Consider the following 19,673-nt stretch of genomic DNA (forward strand, 5'->3'; position numbering starts at 1 on the left):
CTGCCATATTACCTTAAGCAAGTCACCTAAGTTCCTTGGGCTTCAGTTTTCCCACCTGTAAAACAGGATGGTTGGAATGCATGAACTTTAAGGTCTTTCAGCTCTAAATCCTATGATCCTATGATTTGGATAATGAGAGAGGAAGAGAGAAGGCATAGTAGGGGTAAGGGAAAACCAATATGAGCAAAGAGACTCTAATGGTATGGAGTGTACATACAGAGGACAATAAGTTGATATTTATTACTCTTCAAGAAGTGGATGAGAGAAGGTATGTGACTGACCACCTGAAGGTATACTTATTGAAGAGAGAGACAGGAAAATTTAGGAATGAAAATACTACTTAACACATTGCTAATGATTTAAGGAATTTATTGGCCCAAGGGATAACAGAACCTCAAACACAAATAGTACCAAAAAAGACTCAGATAAATTTATGAATAGGTCCAATGACACTAATCTAGAATTTTATAATTTACAAAGCATATCGTGTATATTATCTCACTTGATCCTTACAATAAATCCATGAGGTAAACATGGCAGTTATTGCTATCTCCATCATTGTATAAATGAGGAGAGATGTTAAATGATTTACCCAAGGTCACATGACTGAGAAATGACAAAGCCAAGATTATAACTCAGGTCTTTTAGTTAGTCCAGCAGTGCTTCCATTCAGGACCATTATTTAGAGTGTTTGTGATTTGAAGGATATTGGCAATGTTACCCCTGGCCTAAAGACTTCACTTTACCTGTTAAAATGTAGCTGTTATCTAGGAAGGCTAATACATTAAGTACACATTTAGAATACTATGTCTATGTATAATTGATATCACATTTCTTGTCTTCTCAGGTGGAAAAGGGGCTGGAGGAAGAGAATTTGGAACTCAAAAATTTAAAAGTAGTGTTAAATAAACTAGATAAAGGTAAAATAAGGGATGCTCTGTCTAGATGTGAGCATCATATTTTAAGAGGGACATTGACATGCTGGAGTACATCCATAAAAGGGCAGCCAATAAAGTTAGTAGTCTGGAAACTTTGTCATATGAAAAGAATTGAAGAAACTGGGTTTGTGAAAAGAAGACTCAGGACAGTGGTACTTGATAGTTATCATAATTTCTGGGCTATCCTGTGAAAGAAAAATTATACTTATTTTCTCCAGTTCCAGAAAAAAAAAAAAAAACTATGACCAGAAGGTGGAGACATCATGGTTTAGTAGACAGAACATTAAACTGGGAGTCAGGAGACCTAGATTTAAGACCAGTATCAAACATTAACCATGTGACCTTAGATAAGTCACTTAACTTATCAGATTCTCAGTTTCCTCATTTGTAATAGAGATAATAGTATTTGTACTACCTCCCTAACCAGTTGTTGTGATATATGTAAATGTGATGTGTTATTATGATAACTGGTTTCACATATTTGGAAAGAGATTAGACTCATTTTTTCTTGACCCCAAATGGCACAGAGAGGAGCAGTGAGTAGTAGTTTCAGAGAAATAGACTGAGTATTCATGTGAGGAAAAACTTAACAGTTAAGAGTCAAAAATATAGTAAGTTGTCTCAGGAGGTAGTCAGTTGTCTTCACTTAAGGTCTTCAAAAGGAGCCATTCATTGGGAATGTAATAGAGGGGATTTTTGTCAGCTGTCTGTTGGACCAGATGCCCCCTGAGATCCTTTCCATCTCTCCAATTCTGCCTTCATTTAGTAGTGATCTGAAAGCTACAAGGAGTCAATTTTTGAATCAACCTAAGAAAGTGGTCTAACACTTGGAGCTGTCCAACATTCAAATGAGATGCTCACTATCACCACCTATAAGGTTCAGAGGCTTAGTGTTATAAAGAGGAGCATGAAGCGGAACTTCATCATGGGATGGAAGGTGGCCCTACATGACCTTTAGAGTCCCTTCTAACTCCAATGTAATTTTAATAAACCAGTTCCCACCCTAATTTTTATTAATTTATCATACTAACTATAAATCAACCACCTAGAAGAATTTCAAGGGAATTTTATAAAAGACAGACACTAAGGAAGAGGGAAAGGTTTGCAGTAGCCCCCAAAGGGCACTGCAGTGATATTCTTTGGGCAGCCTAGGAGCACTGACCATATAGGTAAGGTAGGTACCAGAAAAAAAGTACAAGGAAATAATAACAATCTCTCAAAAAACAAAACCCCAAACAAACCTGCTTTCACAATGCATTTTCTCATTTGAGCTTCACTACAGCGTTGTGATGGGCAAGGTAGAAAACTAGGCAGTGAATTAGACTTGAAGACCCGGATTCTAGTCTTGGCATTAGCCATTTGCAATATAAGTGGCATTGGGCAAATCTTTGAAGATTGCCTCATCTGACATTGGATATTCCCATCCCACAGACAGGGTTCTTGAGTGCAATTGAACTAGAGGCTCTCTAAGGCCCCTTCCAGTTGGGAAATTTTGAGATTAAATGTTTTAAGATTCCAGGATAACGTATGTAAGCGAGGCACACCAACACGAGTACCCTTTGCAGAAGAGACCCAAACCCCAAAAGGCTTTCATTTGCCCAAGGTCATGTAGCTAGTAAGGGGCAGAGCCAGGACCACGGTCCAGATGCTGACTCCCTCCGACGTGTTGAAGGGAAATGAAGAGGCCCGGGGAAGACGCTTGCTCCACTTCATTAGCTAGCCTGCCGATAATTCTGTTTGGGGTCCACCTCCTAACCATGGGGGGGAAAGCCTGGAGAGACCATGATGGTCTGCTCCTCAATGTCCCCGATGCCACGGGCAGCCGCTGAACCCAGCTGGAAGGGACATGGGTGTGACCCAGGGTTGCGATTCTGATGTTAAGGATGGCGCAGGAGAAGAAAAGGGGTGTCCTCCAGAAAGGGCCGGGTGTTGACTGGGGGTGTGCCCCCTCTGGGCAGGCTGGCAGGGGGCGAGTGGGGAGTGGGGGGCCAGGGCCACCCGGAGAAGGACTGGCCGGGCCGGGCTGCCGCCCGGGGAGGTAGCTCCGGACCGAGAACAAAAGAGGAGCTCGGGCTAGCGGGCTCGGGCTGGCTGGCTCCGGCTAGCTGGCTCCGGAGAAGGCGCTCCAGCCCGGCTCGGGCTAGCGTTCGGCGAGGACGGGGAGGAGGGGACCTGACGAGGAGCGGCCGGTGGGGGTGGGGGCGCTCGGGTTTCACTGGGTAAGGCGACCGCGTACCTAGAAATTGAGCGGCCGAAGGCGGCGAGCGAGGGGAGCAGCCGCGCAGGGCGCGCGGCGGGCGGGCAGCAGGGAGGGAGGGAGGGGGCGGAGGGGGAGAGCGCGGCGGGCTGGGGGGTGGGTGGGAGGGGGGATGCTGAGGGCCGGGGAGAACAATAATAAGAACGTGCTGGCGGCCGCTGCCCGAGGAGGAATCCAGAGCGGAACCCATCCGCGCCCTCACCGCGCTGGGGAGGGAGGCCCGGCGCCGCCGCCGGCGGGGCATGAGGCGGGCGACGCGGCGGCTGTGACCAGCGGGCGGGCTCGCCTCCGCAGCTCCAGGAAGGAGCGCAGAGCCGCCGGGCCCGGAGCCGCTGGGACGCGCTCCCTCCTGGACGCCGCGGGGTGACCGCGCGGTGGCCGCCGTGTCCCCTCCCCCGCTGTCGGGGGCTGTGATTTGCCGGGGCCTGGTCCCCGTCCCCCTCCCCCCGCCTCGTCCTCCCGCCCCGCTCCCCGCCCCCTCCATCGCCGAGGCTCCCGCCGCCGCCGCCGCCGCCGCCGCCGCCGCCGCCGCCGCCGCCGCCGCCGCCGCCGGGGGAGAGAGGAGGCATCGCCCGGCCGAGCGCCGCCGCCGCCGCCGCCGCCCCGCAGCCGCTTCCCTTCCCGGCCCCGGCCCCGCCTCGCGCGGTCGCTCCCCTCGCTGTCCCGGCTCGGAGGCGCAGCCCGCAGGGGGGGCGGCCCCCCGGGATCTTCGGCGGCGACATTTCGGGGAAGCAGAGGCGGCTCCGGATGGCGCGTCCGCGGCCCCGCGAGTACAAGGCGGGGGACCTGGTGTTCGCCAAGATGAAGGGCTACCCGCACTGGCCGGCCCGGGTGAGTACGGAGCGGGGGAGCGGGCCCGCGGGGCCCTGCGGAGCATGCCTCCTGGCCCACCATTTTCCCCATTCTTTATGGCCGCGAGGACCCCCTCACCTACCCCTCCCCTCCCACCTGCCCTCCTGGGCGGCCCCTCCGCACCCGGAACCGGAGCGATGCAGCCCCGTCCTCGGGCTGGGGACCGCGAGCCTCCCGCAGCCCCGGCGGCGGGGCCAGGGCGGGGGGCGCGTGCCCTGGAAGCCCGACGATGGAGGCGGAGGGCAGCGCTGCCGAGGTGCCCCCTCTCGTCCCCATCCTCCCCTCTCCCTTCCTCTCCCCACCTCACCCCCCCGCGGGGAGGGCAGCCATCCTTTCTTCCGTCTATAAGAGCACCAGCAGCTTCCGAAGAAAACAAGTGCCCTTCCCCAGCAGCTCTGCCCCCGCCGGCGGCAGCCGCAGGCCCGAGCGGTGCCTCCGCTTCCAGAAAGTATCGGGCGATCGGGGCCGTGCGCCGGGTGAAAACCAGGCCTGTAGAGCCAGCCTGTGGGGGAGCATCAGCGCTGCCCGGGGCTGTGCACGAATACCCCAGGCTCTAGGCAGCCACAGCGCAGGTAGGGTCAGGGCAAGCGGATTTCTGAACAAGTTAGGCACATATTTGGAATAACACATCCCGGTGTTAATCCGGAGGGAGATATGGGCTTCTTGGCGGCCGTCCATCTGTCTGTCCACGCACCCTTCCAGATCCAGACTTGTTGAATTTTCCCTGGGCACAGGTTGTGGCACCATATATCAGGTGGACTGCTGATTTGGGCTGGAGGTTCATAGTGTGTGTCTCCTCCTTCCTTTTAAACTGGCCTGGAATAACAGGAAGCTTGCAAGCTGTCACTGAGTAAAAAGCGCAATGAGCCATTTTTCACCCCGTTTATTACAGCCAGCAAGTTGGCTTTCCACGATTCACTTTTGTCACCCAATACTCCAGTAACCATTTGTGTATATGTGTTTTTGGCCCAGTGCTCGCTCTCTCTCTAGAAAGCATCTGAGTGAATTACATATTCATTGCTTTCCCACTTGATTGGTTCTATTAGGTGACAATGATGGATGCTGACTGTGTCATGTGTGCTTTAATGAGTTGAAAGTTGGTCCTGATTCCTGTACCAGGAGTACAAGGAAAAGGAGAGTTAAGGAGTCTTAGATAATATTAGTCAACTTCATAAAAAAGGGGGCAAGTTGTAATTAGAAAGTATGACCCATAAGACATTCTAAGTCAGAGTCAAATGGAAAATGCAAAACAAGGAAATAAAATACACACAAGTCAAAAAAGGATATGGCATCTAGGAGGGTCTGACAGAAACTTAGTGAAGTAGAGATAGTCAGTGGACAAAGGATAGTTGTTGTTGGTTTTTTTTAAAGAAATATACTGAATAGAAAGAATCACCAGAATAAAAATGGAGAATATAATGTTCATGTCTGTCTTCACTCATTTTGGGTAGCATGGTGTCAAAAATCATTTGTTCTTTCCTTGCTGAGGCTATAAAAGTGTGTTCACATTAGAACTGTTATTTCTAATATTCAGATAGCCATATTGATTTTTTTTAAAAAAAAGTTTATTATGATGGGAATGAAATGGGTAGCCCTGTAAAAAGTAGGAGAGTAAAAAGTATTATTGTTGAGCATAAGAGGAAGGCAACCTATGTTCAGGTAGGCAAAAAGGAACTGCAAAACGTAGATGCCAAAAAGGAACCTGCGCATACAATTTATATGCCACTTTCCTTGGGGTAGTTAGCATTTTTCTCCGCTATGACTATAGAAATTATTCTGTAATAAGATTGCTTTTTAAACTCCCATCTTCCCACCTCCATATGGGGGGGCAAGGAGAAAAAGACTAGTAGCTAAAAAGAAAAAATGAAGGAAATGGATGTAAAAAGCATAAACACTGGAAAACCTACAAATATCACCTAACAGTGTCCTAGGAGAAATGAAAAAATGAACACAAGGAAAATGATCCCTAGTATCGTCTTTGGGCTTGATGATTGTATCGTAAATTTCAGGACAATGATAGCCAAAAGTATATCACTCTTCCGAAAAAAAAAAAGAAAACTAGGAAACTAAACAAGCAGGTAAAAGAGGGGGGACAGTGATGGGAGGAAGCAGGAAGGAACAATCTGTATCCATCCAGGTTTCCAGTGTAAGCACCTTGTGAGTAGGAACTGGTTCTTTCAAAGTTCTGTACTTTACCCTGAAGGCTTAGTAAATGATAATAATTGGATTCTAAGAGTATTGTTAAAGTGGAATGTAGAGTATAAGAAGTTCAAGGCTAAAAGTGATTCATTCTAGCAATTCTGTGGTTATCCAGGGAATCTCTCATCATCAGCATTAGCTTCCCGAAGCTTTTATTAAGTGCTCACAAATAAATGTTATACTTAAAACACAAAAGTGAAAGCAAAACTATTTGCATCATCTTTGTGTCACTGCAGCTGGGTCACACTGAGTGATGAAGGTTTGAGGGTCAACAAAGGAATTACCTGATATAGGACTAAAAGAAAAAGGACATTTCCCATCTTCTTTTGAGTGTTGTGAACTGTAGGAGAACAAGAGATGAAGAAGGCAGGATGGGTAGAGAGATTAAAATATGCAACTTGAAAAGGAACTGTGAATCCTCATAATCTTCTACACTACTACAGAATAGCAGAAGAGAAAGTAGTGTTTAAAATACGAATTGTAGGTAGAATAGGGAATTACCTTGGATGTTATGATTTAATTAAGGATTTTATAAATAGGAAATTGCATTTGACAGAATTTTCCCAAATTATCATGGGATGATGAATTTATGAATTTATTTATATGAATTTATGAATTTATGATAGCAAATTAAATAAAGTGAGTTTGTAAAATTAGTCATATCTGGCCTAAAGAATTAACAGTTTGAACATATAAAACTGTTGTGGATATCAAAACTGAAGGAAGTGATATAAGATAATTTGATTTGATGCATTAACTTCCAAACTCCATGAAGCTTTTCAAAGTGATCTGCAGATTGAGTCATAGTGAATAGCTAGAATACTGGTTTGGAATCAGGAACCCTGATTTTTAAAATCTCATCTAAGATATTTAATAGCTATGTGATTAGGCATGATTGAGCCCCTCTGAGTCTCAGTTCCCTAATCTGTAAAACAATGATAATAATGTGTATAATACTTACCTCACAAGATTTTCGTGAGGAAAATTTTGCCTAAGAATTTTGTCAGGAAAGCTTTGCTTTGCAAGTCTTTAATTTTACATAAATATAACTTACTCTCAGTTGAAGGATCTTACAAAATTAGTGACAATATGATAGCACTCTTCAAATATTTGAAGGATTGTCCTGTCAAGAGGGATTAAACTTGTTCTTTTTGACCTCCAAAGGTAGAAGTAGGATCAATGGGTGCAAGTTACAGGAAACAGATTTAGGTTACCTTTAAGAAAACATTTCCTGATCATTTGACTGGCCCCAAAACAGAATTATGAGCTCCCTAATCACTAGAGAACTTTAAGCAGTGACCAGATAATCACTTGTCAAGCATGTTGTAGATAGGATTTATTACAGAATCACACAGGTTCTTTGCAATTCTGGCATTGTCTAATTAAATACACAAAGCTGAAAGCTAGGGCTAGGAGCACAAGGGAGAGATAACCACACACACACACACATCATCATCATCATCATCCTGAACAGAAAATACAGAACAGGGGAGGGGGGAATTGGGAAGGAGATAGAGTAGTGGTGAGTCAAAGACCCTTTGGCTTTGACCTTCTCCCAGTAAAGTCAGAGTCCAAGATTATGTAGAAATCAGAAGTCGGATAAGACAGAACATCAAAGCCAGGCAGCTAGTCGGCCCAGCAGAATTAGAAGGAACTAGAGACAAGAGAACCGTGAAATCAATACAAAATCCACCTTAGGCAGATCATCTTTTGTATCCTTCCTGCTATAGCAAGAACCATTTATTTTTTTAATGATCTTTGAACAAATGGGCAGCTTAAGGTCTGGTGCTCAGAAAACCCTTAGCTTGCAGCCACTCACTGAACTGGCAAGAAGATGACAGTAAAAAAAACTAATATATCAGTGAGGGAGGGCTTGCAGATCGCCAGCCTCACTTCTCCTCCAGTGTACAGAGACTGTTGCTGTGTATTGTGCAGTATTTTAAACACCTCAAGCTTATGAATGCTGTTATGTACTCAGAAGGGTCACTAGTGTCCCTGATTCTTATTCTTCTCTGGGAAGCTATTCAGTGGACAGAATACTTCCTTCAGTTCTTCAAGACTCACAGATTGTGGGTCTTAGATCTTTTCATGAGTTGCTTTGGCTGAATGAAAGTCAGTTAGTGGTCAGTCTTCTGGGGTTGAGTTATACTGTATTTAGCCAGGCTGGTATTCATAAGCCAGATACACAGGCCCATGTCTGGGCCTATATTCAAAGCCTTTCCAATTTGGTAGTACCTGTCAGAGTTTCAGTCCTCCTGGCACAACATTTGGGAATTCAAGGTGCCAAAGAGACATCAGGATATGAATTTATTGAGAGAATGGACAAAATAACTCAATGTTTTTTAGTTTTCTGGGACCTGGAAGGAGTCATAGAGATAATCCAATAGTGATAATACTTTATAATAATTTAGGGTTTAGGGAAGAATCTGGTAATGGTCATCATCAGCTAGCTTCATTTTATTCAGTTTATTAGAGCAGAAGAAGCAATTTATAGTGAATTTTTACCAAGCTGGATTGCAAATAATTCAGTGGGGAAAAGTAAAATATTTCAGATGAACTGGGAAACACATATATGCAAATAGTGACTTTCACAATTTGAGATAGCAAAACATTATATTCATTTGAATTCCAAATATAAAAATCAGTTTTGAAGAGGAAAGCAAAGTATTTTAAATTAGGCTTTATGACCTAGAGAACTGATTAAATTGGGGTTCCAAAGTCTTTTCTTCCCTTATTTAGAAAGCTTGTATCTCTAAATACATATGTATGTATATATATATACATATATATATATATGCATACTTAAACATATATTTCTCTTCCAGGTCAACATGATAATTTAACTGTGGGGATGTTGATGTGCTATGAAAACATATCAGTTACACAAAAATTAAATCCCTAATCTACAAATTCCCTATAACAAGATATTTCTTGCCTTCTTTGTCATGATACTATTTAGAATCGATAGTCTGTGAAATCCTTTGCCAATTTAAGTGTATTATATATTTTGGTTTTGTATTACACTGAATTTTAAATACAACAGATGGCTTAAATTCTAACTAATATTTCAACGCATATGTGATCTCATCAATGTCAGTACTAACCACAACAACATAGATTGTAACCCATTCTTGCCCTCTTGTCTTCTGTGACTTTGATCTTTGTCTTCTTGTAAAGTCTCTGTGCCAGTTCTAGCTTAAATTCTCAGAGACTTCCTCTTGTTCTCTTGACATTACACGGATACCAAGAAAGTACATAGCTGTCCATTTATTGTCTCTCTTCCTATATCACCTTTTTTGGTCATATGTGCCTTTGATGATAAGTTGGATAGTCTTTGTATATCCAGTTCCTCCTTGGTATTGTGTTACAAGCTATTTCTATCTGCCACATATCTCTCCTATGACTTTTGGGTGACATGTAATTTTCATTCTTTAGAGATTGAGGTAGTTCATGTTTTGCATCCATGTAGCATTATTAGAAGAACATTTGTGGGGTTTTTTTTAAAGAAAAGGATTTTTTTTCAGGGAAACATTTGGGGTTATTGAAAGAACTTGTGTAGTTTCCTTAAGGCAAACCAGGCTGCTTCATTTCTCCTGTGCAAGGCGCAACACAGTGATGGATTTGCAATGTCATATCTATAGATACTAACATAAACATAGAAATAGATATAAGTACAGATATATACACACAATTAAAAATAATAAAATGATAGCCAACAAACATATAATGCCTACTATGTGCCAGGCACTATGTTAAGCACTTTACAAACATCTCATTTGATCCTCACAAAAACCCTAGAAGGTACCCATTTTACAGATGAAGAAACTGAGATAAACAGATGTGAAGTGACTTGCCCAGGGTCACACAGCTAGTAAGTGTCAGAGGCCAGAAGTGAACCCAAATCTTCCTGATTCCAAGCCTAGTGCTCTATCCTTATCATTGTGCCACCTTCTCATGTATACATACATACATATCATATATATGTACATGAACATACTTAATGAACATGCTTTATGGAATCTCCATGCCAGTTCATGTCGTAGTCTAGACAATAGGCATTCTTCATGCATTTGGGCTTTCTCATACAGACCAAACTATGTATCATTTTGGATTTTATTTAGGAGACTGTGTAGTGTTTTGGGGCTTGATGTAATCTGTCTAATGTCATCAGAAAACTGCAACATCTGGAGAACCTCATTATCCATAAGGATTCTCTTCCATTTGAATTTCGCCCCGGACATGTTGCAAACACCTTTGGCAAACATACCTCTCCTTTATACCTCATTTGACAGTGATAATCAGAAGATCATCAAGGTTCTCTCTGTTGTTGATTCTATCTAGTAATCTTTTGTGATCTTAACTTATTCATGAGAAGCACCTTGTTGCAGAGAAGGCTTTAAGGAAACATTTTTTTCCTGTGAATAAAATGCTTCTTATATATCAGCAAACAACAAGCATAGTGAGATCTTGTATTCTCCATAACTTTCAGCCCATTTTATGGTGAAAGTTGTAGTCTGCTTTAGAATGCCATTTGCAGAATCTACCAATTCTCTTCTCATATTTTCATCAAGGATGCCCTTGATAGAATGTAAATTATTTTCAATGATTTTATAAGAATGAGAATGTGGGCTATGTAATAGTAGTTGTTACCTTTTTATCTCCCTTTTTTGGTATTAACTATGTCTGTAGTTTTTTTTTCCTCAACAGTTTACCTTCTCCACTCACAGACATCTTTTTAAAAAAATATTTTACTTTTTTCCCAGTTACATATAAAAATGACTTTTTACGTTCATTTTTTAAGTTTTGTGTTTCAAATTCTATCCCTTTCTCCCTCTCTTTTCCTTCTCCCTGAGATGGTATGCAGTCTGATATAGGTCATACAGGTCTCACAGATATCTTGAGAATAATAGTGAAGCCTTGAACTCAAATGTCCTTTGTCTTATTTAGCTGCTTATCACTTTGTTTTCTTTAGTGAGATTTCCATTTTTTATATAGCACATTAAGAATTATGGTGTTAGAGTACACATATGATATAGCTATCATTGATGGAGAAAATAGTTTGTTATTAAAATTCAGACATATTTTCTGCTATCATCCTTCCAGTTTCATTCTTAAATGATCTCTGGATAATTTGTTTCAATTGTAAATTTGTTTTTCCCTTCACTTCTTGCTATTTTTTGAGCTAATATTGTTCATCATCTTTCTCCATTCTCCTCAAGATTTTTCAAATGAGTTCATATCCTAACTCCATGTTGCCTTTGGCTGCCATATCCCTCTGCTTGGTGAGGATATAAATTGTTTGCTAGCAGTGATGGTTCCTGGGCTTTGTTGGCCTCCCCATGTTGCACTTGCATTATTTATATAGATATAAACTTTATAGGAAATGTTGATAGTGTCTTTTCCTTTATCCATTTCCCCCCTTTTTCCATTGATAGATTGTTTGAATAATTGATAGCTTGCTTAAATTGTTCTAATTTGGAGCTGGTTTTGCTTTTACATGATAATCCAAGTGTACAGAGAAAGCTGATTCAAAAATGTTTTTCACATGAGTAACTTAGTAATTCCTTAAGATATATTTGGTTTTAATTTTTGTGATGTCATTTGTATTGATGTCACTCTCCTATGCCTACAGAAAAATTTGATTTTAAATTTTTTTAAGCTAAGAATATCCTTCTTTTACAATTTTTTAGTGTTCTGCATTTAAATTTTCAAAATTTTAAAATTAATATGAAATACACTTGTACATAATTTGTTTTAAAGGCAGAAAAGTCTTATGGTGCAGTGATTTATTACTTGATGGTAATGGATTTTTACCTTAATAGCTTTCCCCTGAGACCTTAATGAAGTTGTTTCACATTTTTCTGGGCTTCTCACAAGTTTTCTCATAAGTGTGTTAAAATAGAAGATTTTTATGATCCTTTTTTGCTGCCAAATTTGGCAATTCTAAGTGCTTTTCCCCCTTTATTCTCAGTATTGCCAAGCTTCTTCCTTTCTCATCTTTTCTGCTCTAGAACTTTAAATTGGTATTTCAGCATCTCATTTCCTTCTAGGTTTCTTGGATACGACAATACTAGTATTTTCATGATTCCTTTCAGTGTTCTCCCATTTGCAGTTCTATTTTTTGGATCGGCTTCTAAGACCTAGGAACTATGTCAAGAATTTGCTGAAGGAATTGGAAATGTTTTACCTAGGGAAAAGAAGACTTGAGAGGGTCTTCAAAGTATTGCTAAGGCTATATTATGTGGAAGGGGAAATCATATTATTCTGTTCTGCCTCAGAGGACAGCACAGGGGTGGGATGGGATGGGGGTGGAAGTGGAATTGAAGATTGAATTGAATACAGAATCATTTTAGGCTCAACCCAAGGAAAACACTAACACTTAGAGTTGTCCCAAGGTTCCTTGAGAAGCAATGAATTGCCCCTCATTAAATATCTTCTTGTGAAGTCTGGGTGGCCATTTGTTGAATGTTACCGAGAGGATTGTTTTACAGATATAAGTTGTACTAGATGGCCTCTGAAGTCCTAACTCTTGAAACTCTGTGATCTTTCAAAGTGTACTATAATAATTTGATTATTAAAATATGTACATGCTTACACAATTTCTTAGAGGAACTTTTCCCTTTTCTGGACATGGCAAACTGGGAAAAGCACTGAATTTGTATTCAAAGGACCTGGATTTGAATCTTGTCTCTGCAGCTTATGTTTGTGCTTGGGCAAGTCACCTGAAGTGTTCACGTCCAGTTCTAAACTATTAGAACAGGAGTCTTTTCTTTTTTGAAGTCATGAATCCTATTCATTTGAGTTTTTGTAGCCGAGTTGACCATAGCTGAAGTACAGAGGATTACTTAGGAGTTAAATTATTTGTGTCAATAGAGAGCAAAGCCCTCTCTTTTAGAATTCTGCTTTGCTGTCCTATCACTGAAATTGCTATAGTTATTAAGTTTTTTTTTCAGGCAGTAGCAGATTCTAAGCTCCCTCCAGCTCTACTGTGTGAGTGTCCTGGGGGATGAATTTCATTCTCCTAAGGAATTGTAGTATATTTATTCAGAGACTGGTAGGTTATTTATTTCCCAGTTTTGTTCTATTGACCACTGCAACTCACCAACTTGTATTTCAGTTCTGTGGAGCTGTATTCCATGCTTGTGTGCCATAGCATGTCCCAAGGGTATGTGTGACAAGTGTGCAACATCTGGAAAGTGTGTTGCTTCATGTAGTGTAAATTTACACCAAAAGGGATATAGTTATTTGTTTTCTTCACGTGTTATTTTAAGGTTAATATGACTCCATAGAAAATGTCAATCCTATTAGAAAATATTAGAAAATACCACAAAGGAAAACCTAAATAAGTGAAGAGGCCAATACTTCTGATCATTAATAAAGTTATCTTCTATTTGCACAAATATTTTACCGGAAGCTGGGATATCTGGATTATAAATCCATTTCTTGTAATTGCTAAATGTATGAACTGAACAAAATCATTTAAATTGCTCTGAACCTCAAGTTTCTTCACGAGGGAATGGAACTAGATGACTTCTAAAGTTCCTTCCACCGCCAGAGTTCTCTGACTATTGTTTAGGCCAACTATCTCCACCTAGAGATCATTATTTACAAATAGTTCTTGAAACTTTACCAGGTAGAAACTTGACCAGGGAACCAAACTTGTTCCCCACCCATTCAACCAATAAGCTTTTATTAAGTTATCTACTGTGGACCAGACATTTTGCCAAGTGCTACATACACAAAAACAAAACTATAATAGTACTTGTCCTCAAAGAGCTTATATTTGGGGAAATGAAATAACATGTATACAGAAATGTAAGTACAGACTATATACAAAGTTCAGACAAAGTAATTTCAGAGTGGTGTCTTTAACAACTGGGAATGATAGGGAAAGGTCTCAAGAAGAATGTAGCACTTAAGTAGGGATTCCAAGAGGTAAAGGGAAGGAGAGAATATATTCTAGTGACAGGGCACAGCCTATGCAAAGGCTAGAGGTGGGAAGTAGAATGTCATTTGCAGGGACATTGTAAGTAGGTAGGTTTGACTGGAATGGAGGATGCATGAAAGAGAATGATGTGCTGTAAGCCTGGAAAAGTTAGCTGGTATTAGACCCTGAAGGACTAAATACTAAACAGAAGAATTTGTATTTTGTCATAGAAGCAATAGGGAGCTACTCAAACTTCCTGAGTAGGAGAGTGACATAGTAGACCTATGCTTTGGGAATATCAGTTTGGCAGCTGTGTTGAAGATCTACTGGAGACAAGAGAGTCTGGAGTCAAGGAGGTGGTTCCCATGCAAGTGGAGAGGAAGAAAAATGTTGTGAAGTTAGAACTGGCAACACGTGACAATCTACTGAATATTAAGAGTGAGAGAAGAGAAGTTGAGGAAGACTCAATGGTTGTGAACTGGTGTGACTCAAAGAGTGGTAGTACCTGCAACACAGATAGAGAAGTTAATAAAAGGAGTGGGTTTGGCAGGGAAGAAGATAATGAGTTTTATTTTAATCTTATTGAGTTTGAGAGGCAGATTGGATATTCATTAGGAAATATCCAATAGGTAGTTTGTAGTGAGGGCTTGGACCCCAGGAGAGAGGCTAGCTATATTGCTCTGGGAGTCATTTGCATAGAGATGGTAGTTGAATCAGTGGAAGATTAAATCATTGAGAATAAAGGACAGAGAGAGAAGTGAAGAGGAACCAGAATAGAAGCTTAGATAACCCAGAGTTGAGGAATAGCATGTAGATGATGACTTAGTAAAAAAAAGACTGAGAAGGATTGGCCAAACATGTGTCATGAAAATCAGAGAGAAGAGAATATCCTATATCAGATGTTGCAGAGAGGTTCAGAAGGCCATGAAAGGAAGGGACATCAGCAAACACTAAGAGAGTATTGCTTGCCTTGGAGAGAGCAGTTTCTGCTCTCTGAGGTCTGAGGTTAGATGAGATATAGGATGACTTCTTCAGAGGATAATAGGATTGAAGGAGATATTTTAAGGATGAGGAGATCTGGGAATATTTGTAGGCAGCAGGGAAGAACCAATAGATAAAGCAAAAGAAAATCTAGAGAAAGGACAATTGAGAGTACAAGCTGCCAAAGGACATGGAAGAGGATGAGGTCAAGGGCACAAAAAGCTTTGACAAGGAGAATGCTCAAGGCAAGTCAACCCTCTTTTCTCAGTAAAATATGATTCAAAAATCTCCATGGAGAGGGACAAGGGATGAGGTGGGTAGTGGGAGAGAATTTTATGATTGAGTCATCTAGACTAAGGAGGAGGCTTTAAACTTGAGAGACTGGAAGGATGACTGCACCATCCATAGAAATAGAGAAATTTGGAAGAGGAATAGGTTTGAAGGGAAAGATTATGTAATTACAACTTATTTATATCTGTTTATCTTGTGCTAGTTACTCCTTCTCATTGAAAAATAAGAGATGGCGGGGGGGAGATAAGGGGAATTGACTCATTGTTCACTTCTCTGTAGTGCAGACTACATTGGTAGTGATTGGGGGGTGGGGGGAGACAAGGTAGTGATTCTTGGGATGAGGATTGCCATTGAAAATTTGGTTGAATAAATTAGGTTATCAGATTAGGTTATATCCTTTTCACCCTAAGGGACCCCTTGCCAGTGCAGATATAAAAGGCCAACCATGGAAGGAAGCTGAATGCAAGAGTGTTAAAGGGGATGTTGTAGTTGTGTTAGAGACAAACCCATGATTGACTATGGGGAGAAAGTTGGATGAAATGTATATTCCCATATTTTGATTGTTTGATCACCCACCCCTTAGGGTCAAGTCACAATCCTCTTGTCATTATGCCCCAGCCTTCACTTTAGAGATCCCCGGTCCATACAACAGGTATACAGATTGATATTATGGAAGAATTCTTCTGATCTGGAGTCGAGTCAGGAGAGACTGAGGTTCAGATCTCAACTGTGATACTTATTATTTGTATGATGTTGAAAAAGTCATAACCTCAGTTTCTTCATCTGTGAAAACAGGGATAATGATACTTGCAATATTTCCTCACAGAATTATTGTAAAGAATATTCTCTGCAAATCCTAAAGTGCAATATAAATTTGAGTTAATATTATGCATATGTCAGGACAAATTGGCATACTCTGGCTTAATGTCCACTGCCAAATTTTCTATAATGTAGCAGAATTTTTATTGGGGTGAATAATTGGTACAATACAGCATTTCTCCAAGGTTTATTTTGTGCCTTTTAATAAACTTGTCAGTAGTGAGATTTTAAAACAATAGTTTAAAAATAAGTAACCTGCAAAGACCCCTTAAGTCATCCATTGTTCCCTAGATCATAGAATCTTGGAGTTGAAAAAAACCTTAGAGGTTGTTAAGTCACAGTAAGTTCATGAAGAATTACCATATATCTCTATTAGTTTTCTAAGTTAGAAAAGATATTTGTCCTTTGTAGCTTCTAGTTGTGTGTGTGTAAATATGAAATAAAAGAATATATTTATGAAAATATTTTAAAAGCATATGCAAACAAAAGACATGATTTTGTTAGCAATTATTTATTAATAATTATTCAGTAAGAACCAGGTCTACTTCTCAATAGGGTTTGACACATAGTAGGTATTCAGTAAATACTTATTAATTGACTGATTTTATTTGACTGTACAGGAGGTTTATCTCCCTATAACTTGTTTATTGACTGGTATCCTGATCCCTGAACTTACATTTCATTGTAGATACTTCTGATCATGAGAGAATTGAGAGTTTGGGGAAAGACTGCTGAAAGTCTGAAAATCTGTAATGTGTCCTATCCCTTTCTTCACACTCTAAGAGTGTCTTGGAATGCACAAAGGGCCTTTGAAGGGCCTCCTTCCTACCTCAAAGCACAAGCTCCAGATCAGATGCTTTGAATCTGTCCTAGAACTCTACTAAACTATGTAAAGGTTGGAATATTCAGCTTCCAAAATGTGGAAAAGTCAAAGGTAATCCAAAGGTTGTGAGTATGTATGGGGAACTAGAGAATTCTGACTTTGGCACTCCATTAATAACATTTCAGTTTTTCATGTTGACAATATGTGTAAGGGGTTAAACTGTTAAGTTCAGCAGTAGTGGCAAATTTAAAAATTTATTTTACCAAATATTTCAAACAAGATTTGAAGGGAAAAAAATTATAAGGAATGACATTTCTAACTCAGAAAAGTGAAATAATCAGATCTCCTGGTACTAGCTACTGACCTATATTTCTTATGTCTTTACCATTGCAATAAAATGTCTTAGTTAAAATATCTTACAGTTTTGGAGAGACTGCTAATCCCTTTCATATACAGAAGAAATAATGTAATAAATTCTTTTCAATTAATTTGCTATTTGGTGAGACACAAAGTAGAGCGAGTACTGGGTTAAATGAGTTCTCATCTCTAGCTTCCCCCTGACTTCCCCAATGAGACTTAGGATTTTGGAAAAGAAAAATTGATAGTTGATCCTCTCTCAGGTAATGTGAGAAGATTAAGCAAATCATTTTTATGGAGTGCTTTGTTTGAACTTTGGAATGAGGTACTTATTGATTTATTTCAGTCTGGTTTTGTGGACACCTACATTAGAACCAAATGGTAACAGATTGATTTATGTTTCATGTGTCTACATAAAAAAAGAAGTAATTGAGGTTTTAGATGTGATTAATTCTCACATTTGGTCTTGGCATATTTTCCTTACAATATTTTCCAAAGTAACGCACACACACAGACACACACACACAGACACACACACACACAGACACACACACACACACACACACACACAGATGTTTGAAACCACCCAACTTTTAGCTTGATGTTAATGCTGTAAGAACATAAAAATCCATACTTGGTTGGCCTGAGGAACCTATTGTTTTTATTGACCTTAAACAGTTAGGAAAATGAACAAAACACCTCTGAATTCTCCTTAATTACCTTTTATGCATCTGTCATCCATGAATTTATCCAAACCTTTCTTGATACCTTCTATATACAAGAAATATACATCCTCTTGGAGTAGTAAGCTCCAAATATTTATCACCTGCAATTTACCATATGCTTATTGGAACACCACACTATTTTCATTGGAATAGACCTCAGGATCCACAGGGCTATCTTGGTTTTGTTTAGTATATTGTCTCTAAGTCCAGAAGCCTGTCAGAGAGACAGGGAAGTTCTGTGGGGTTAACAGTTCCACAGTTAACTCTGAGGGGTTAAACACAATCAAGTCCCTGTGAGGCATCCAGGAATCTAGAAAGCACTACTTATTTCAGTATTTCATTCTTAATGGATTTATATGTTAATTCTTATTTAATAATTGTTTGCTCCTGTTGGGTGTAGCAGTTATATAGAATAATGAAAGAACCTGACATTAATGTTGGTTTGAAAGTTTGTGTAAACTTTCATAAATGCATTTTTGCTCCTCACATTTAGTTTGCCAATTGACAAAAAGCATCATTTTCTTGAAAAAAACTTTTATTAAATAGTTGGAAGTATGTTGGCATCAAAGATGCCAATATGTAGCCATACCATGGATCATTCTGGTCATTGAGATATTATGGCAATGTGTTACTAACAGTAATTACAAGTCTTACTAAGTAGCTTTTTTTTTTTTGTATATTGATAAAACTTTCTATGGTATAACCCATTTCACTCACACACACACACACACACACACACACGCACACGTTAGATCGGGTCAAGTACTCGTTTGTCTGTAACCCTTCAGCTTGCCACTTGACTTGTTGCTATATTTAATTGTTATCATTTTGACCTCTAAAGCTCCAATAAGGAAATTGGATAGTTTTTATTAGTAAAATTACAGTTTTTTTCTCATTAACCAGTTGACTCAAACCTTCACATCAGTTCATTTAGTATTATTTATTGAATGACCTGGAGAAATCTGCTTTTCCAATAGTACTCATATAGAATTTATTAGCAATACATCCAATAATAAAAACACAGATAACTCTTTATAAAATTTTGTCTGTGAGAATGTTCACAGTTAGGTTTATCTCAAACTCTTAGTATGACAATAGATGACTCCACTTACAGAAATACAATTTCACCATTCAATTCACTTTAGATACTGATTTAAGAATCTTCTTCATATTTCTCCTTAAGTTAAGGGTTAAATTTACTCCCTCAGAATATAAGCTAGTTTAGTCCTTTTTTTTTTGTCCTCAACAGTCATAACAGGAAAGTCTTTCCATAATATAGTATACTTACCAGCTCCATACAAACTTTTAATAGAATTTTCTTTATAAACATACCAAGTAAGACAGTTCTGACAATGAAAAAGTTTGTCATCATCTTTTTCTTTGTCTTCTCCATACATTCCTCATAAATCCTCAAAGAACAAAGTATATACACATAATCCATGACTGCAACGGAAGAAACCACTCATAGAAAGACATTTTTTCAACTGACTTTTAGCATAAACTG

General features: G+C 40.0%; 1 protein-coding gene across 1 annotated transcript in view; it reads left to right on the forward strand.

The window, feature by feature from the left end:
- The first annotated feature begins 3,751 nt into the window (after positions 1–3,751).
- HDGFL3 (HDGF like 3) overlaps positions 3,752–19,673 on the forward strand; it is an 83,079-nt gene continuing 67,157 nt past the window's right edge. The window contains exon 1 of the mRNA XM_072619629.1: positions 3,752–4,026. Coding sequence (XP_072475730.1) covers positions 3,943–4,026 — 84 coding nt within the window. The 5' untranslated portion in view covers positions 3,752–3,942. The remainder of the gene's footprint in view (positions 4,027–19,673) is intronic.

This window comes from Notamacropus eugenii, chromosome 1 (assembly GCF_028372415.1).
Source record: "Notamacropus eugenii isolate mMacEug1 chromosome 1, mMacEug1.pri_v2, whole genome shotgun sequence".
Lineage (NCBI taxonomy): Eukaryota > Metazoa > Chordata > Mammalia > Diprotodontia > Macropodidae > Notamacropus > Notamacropus eugenii.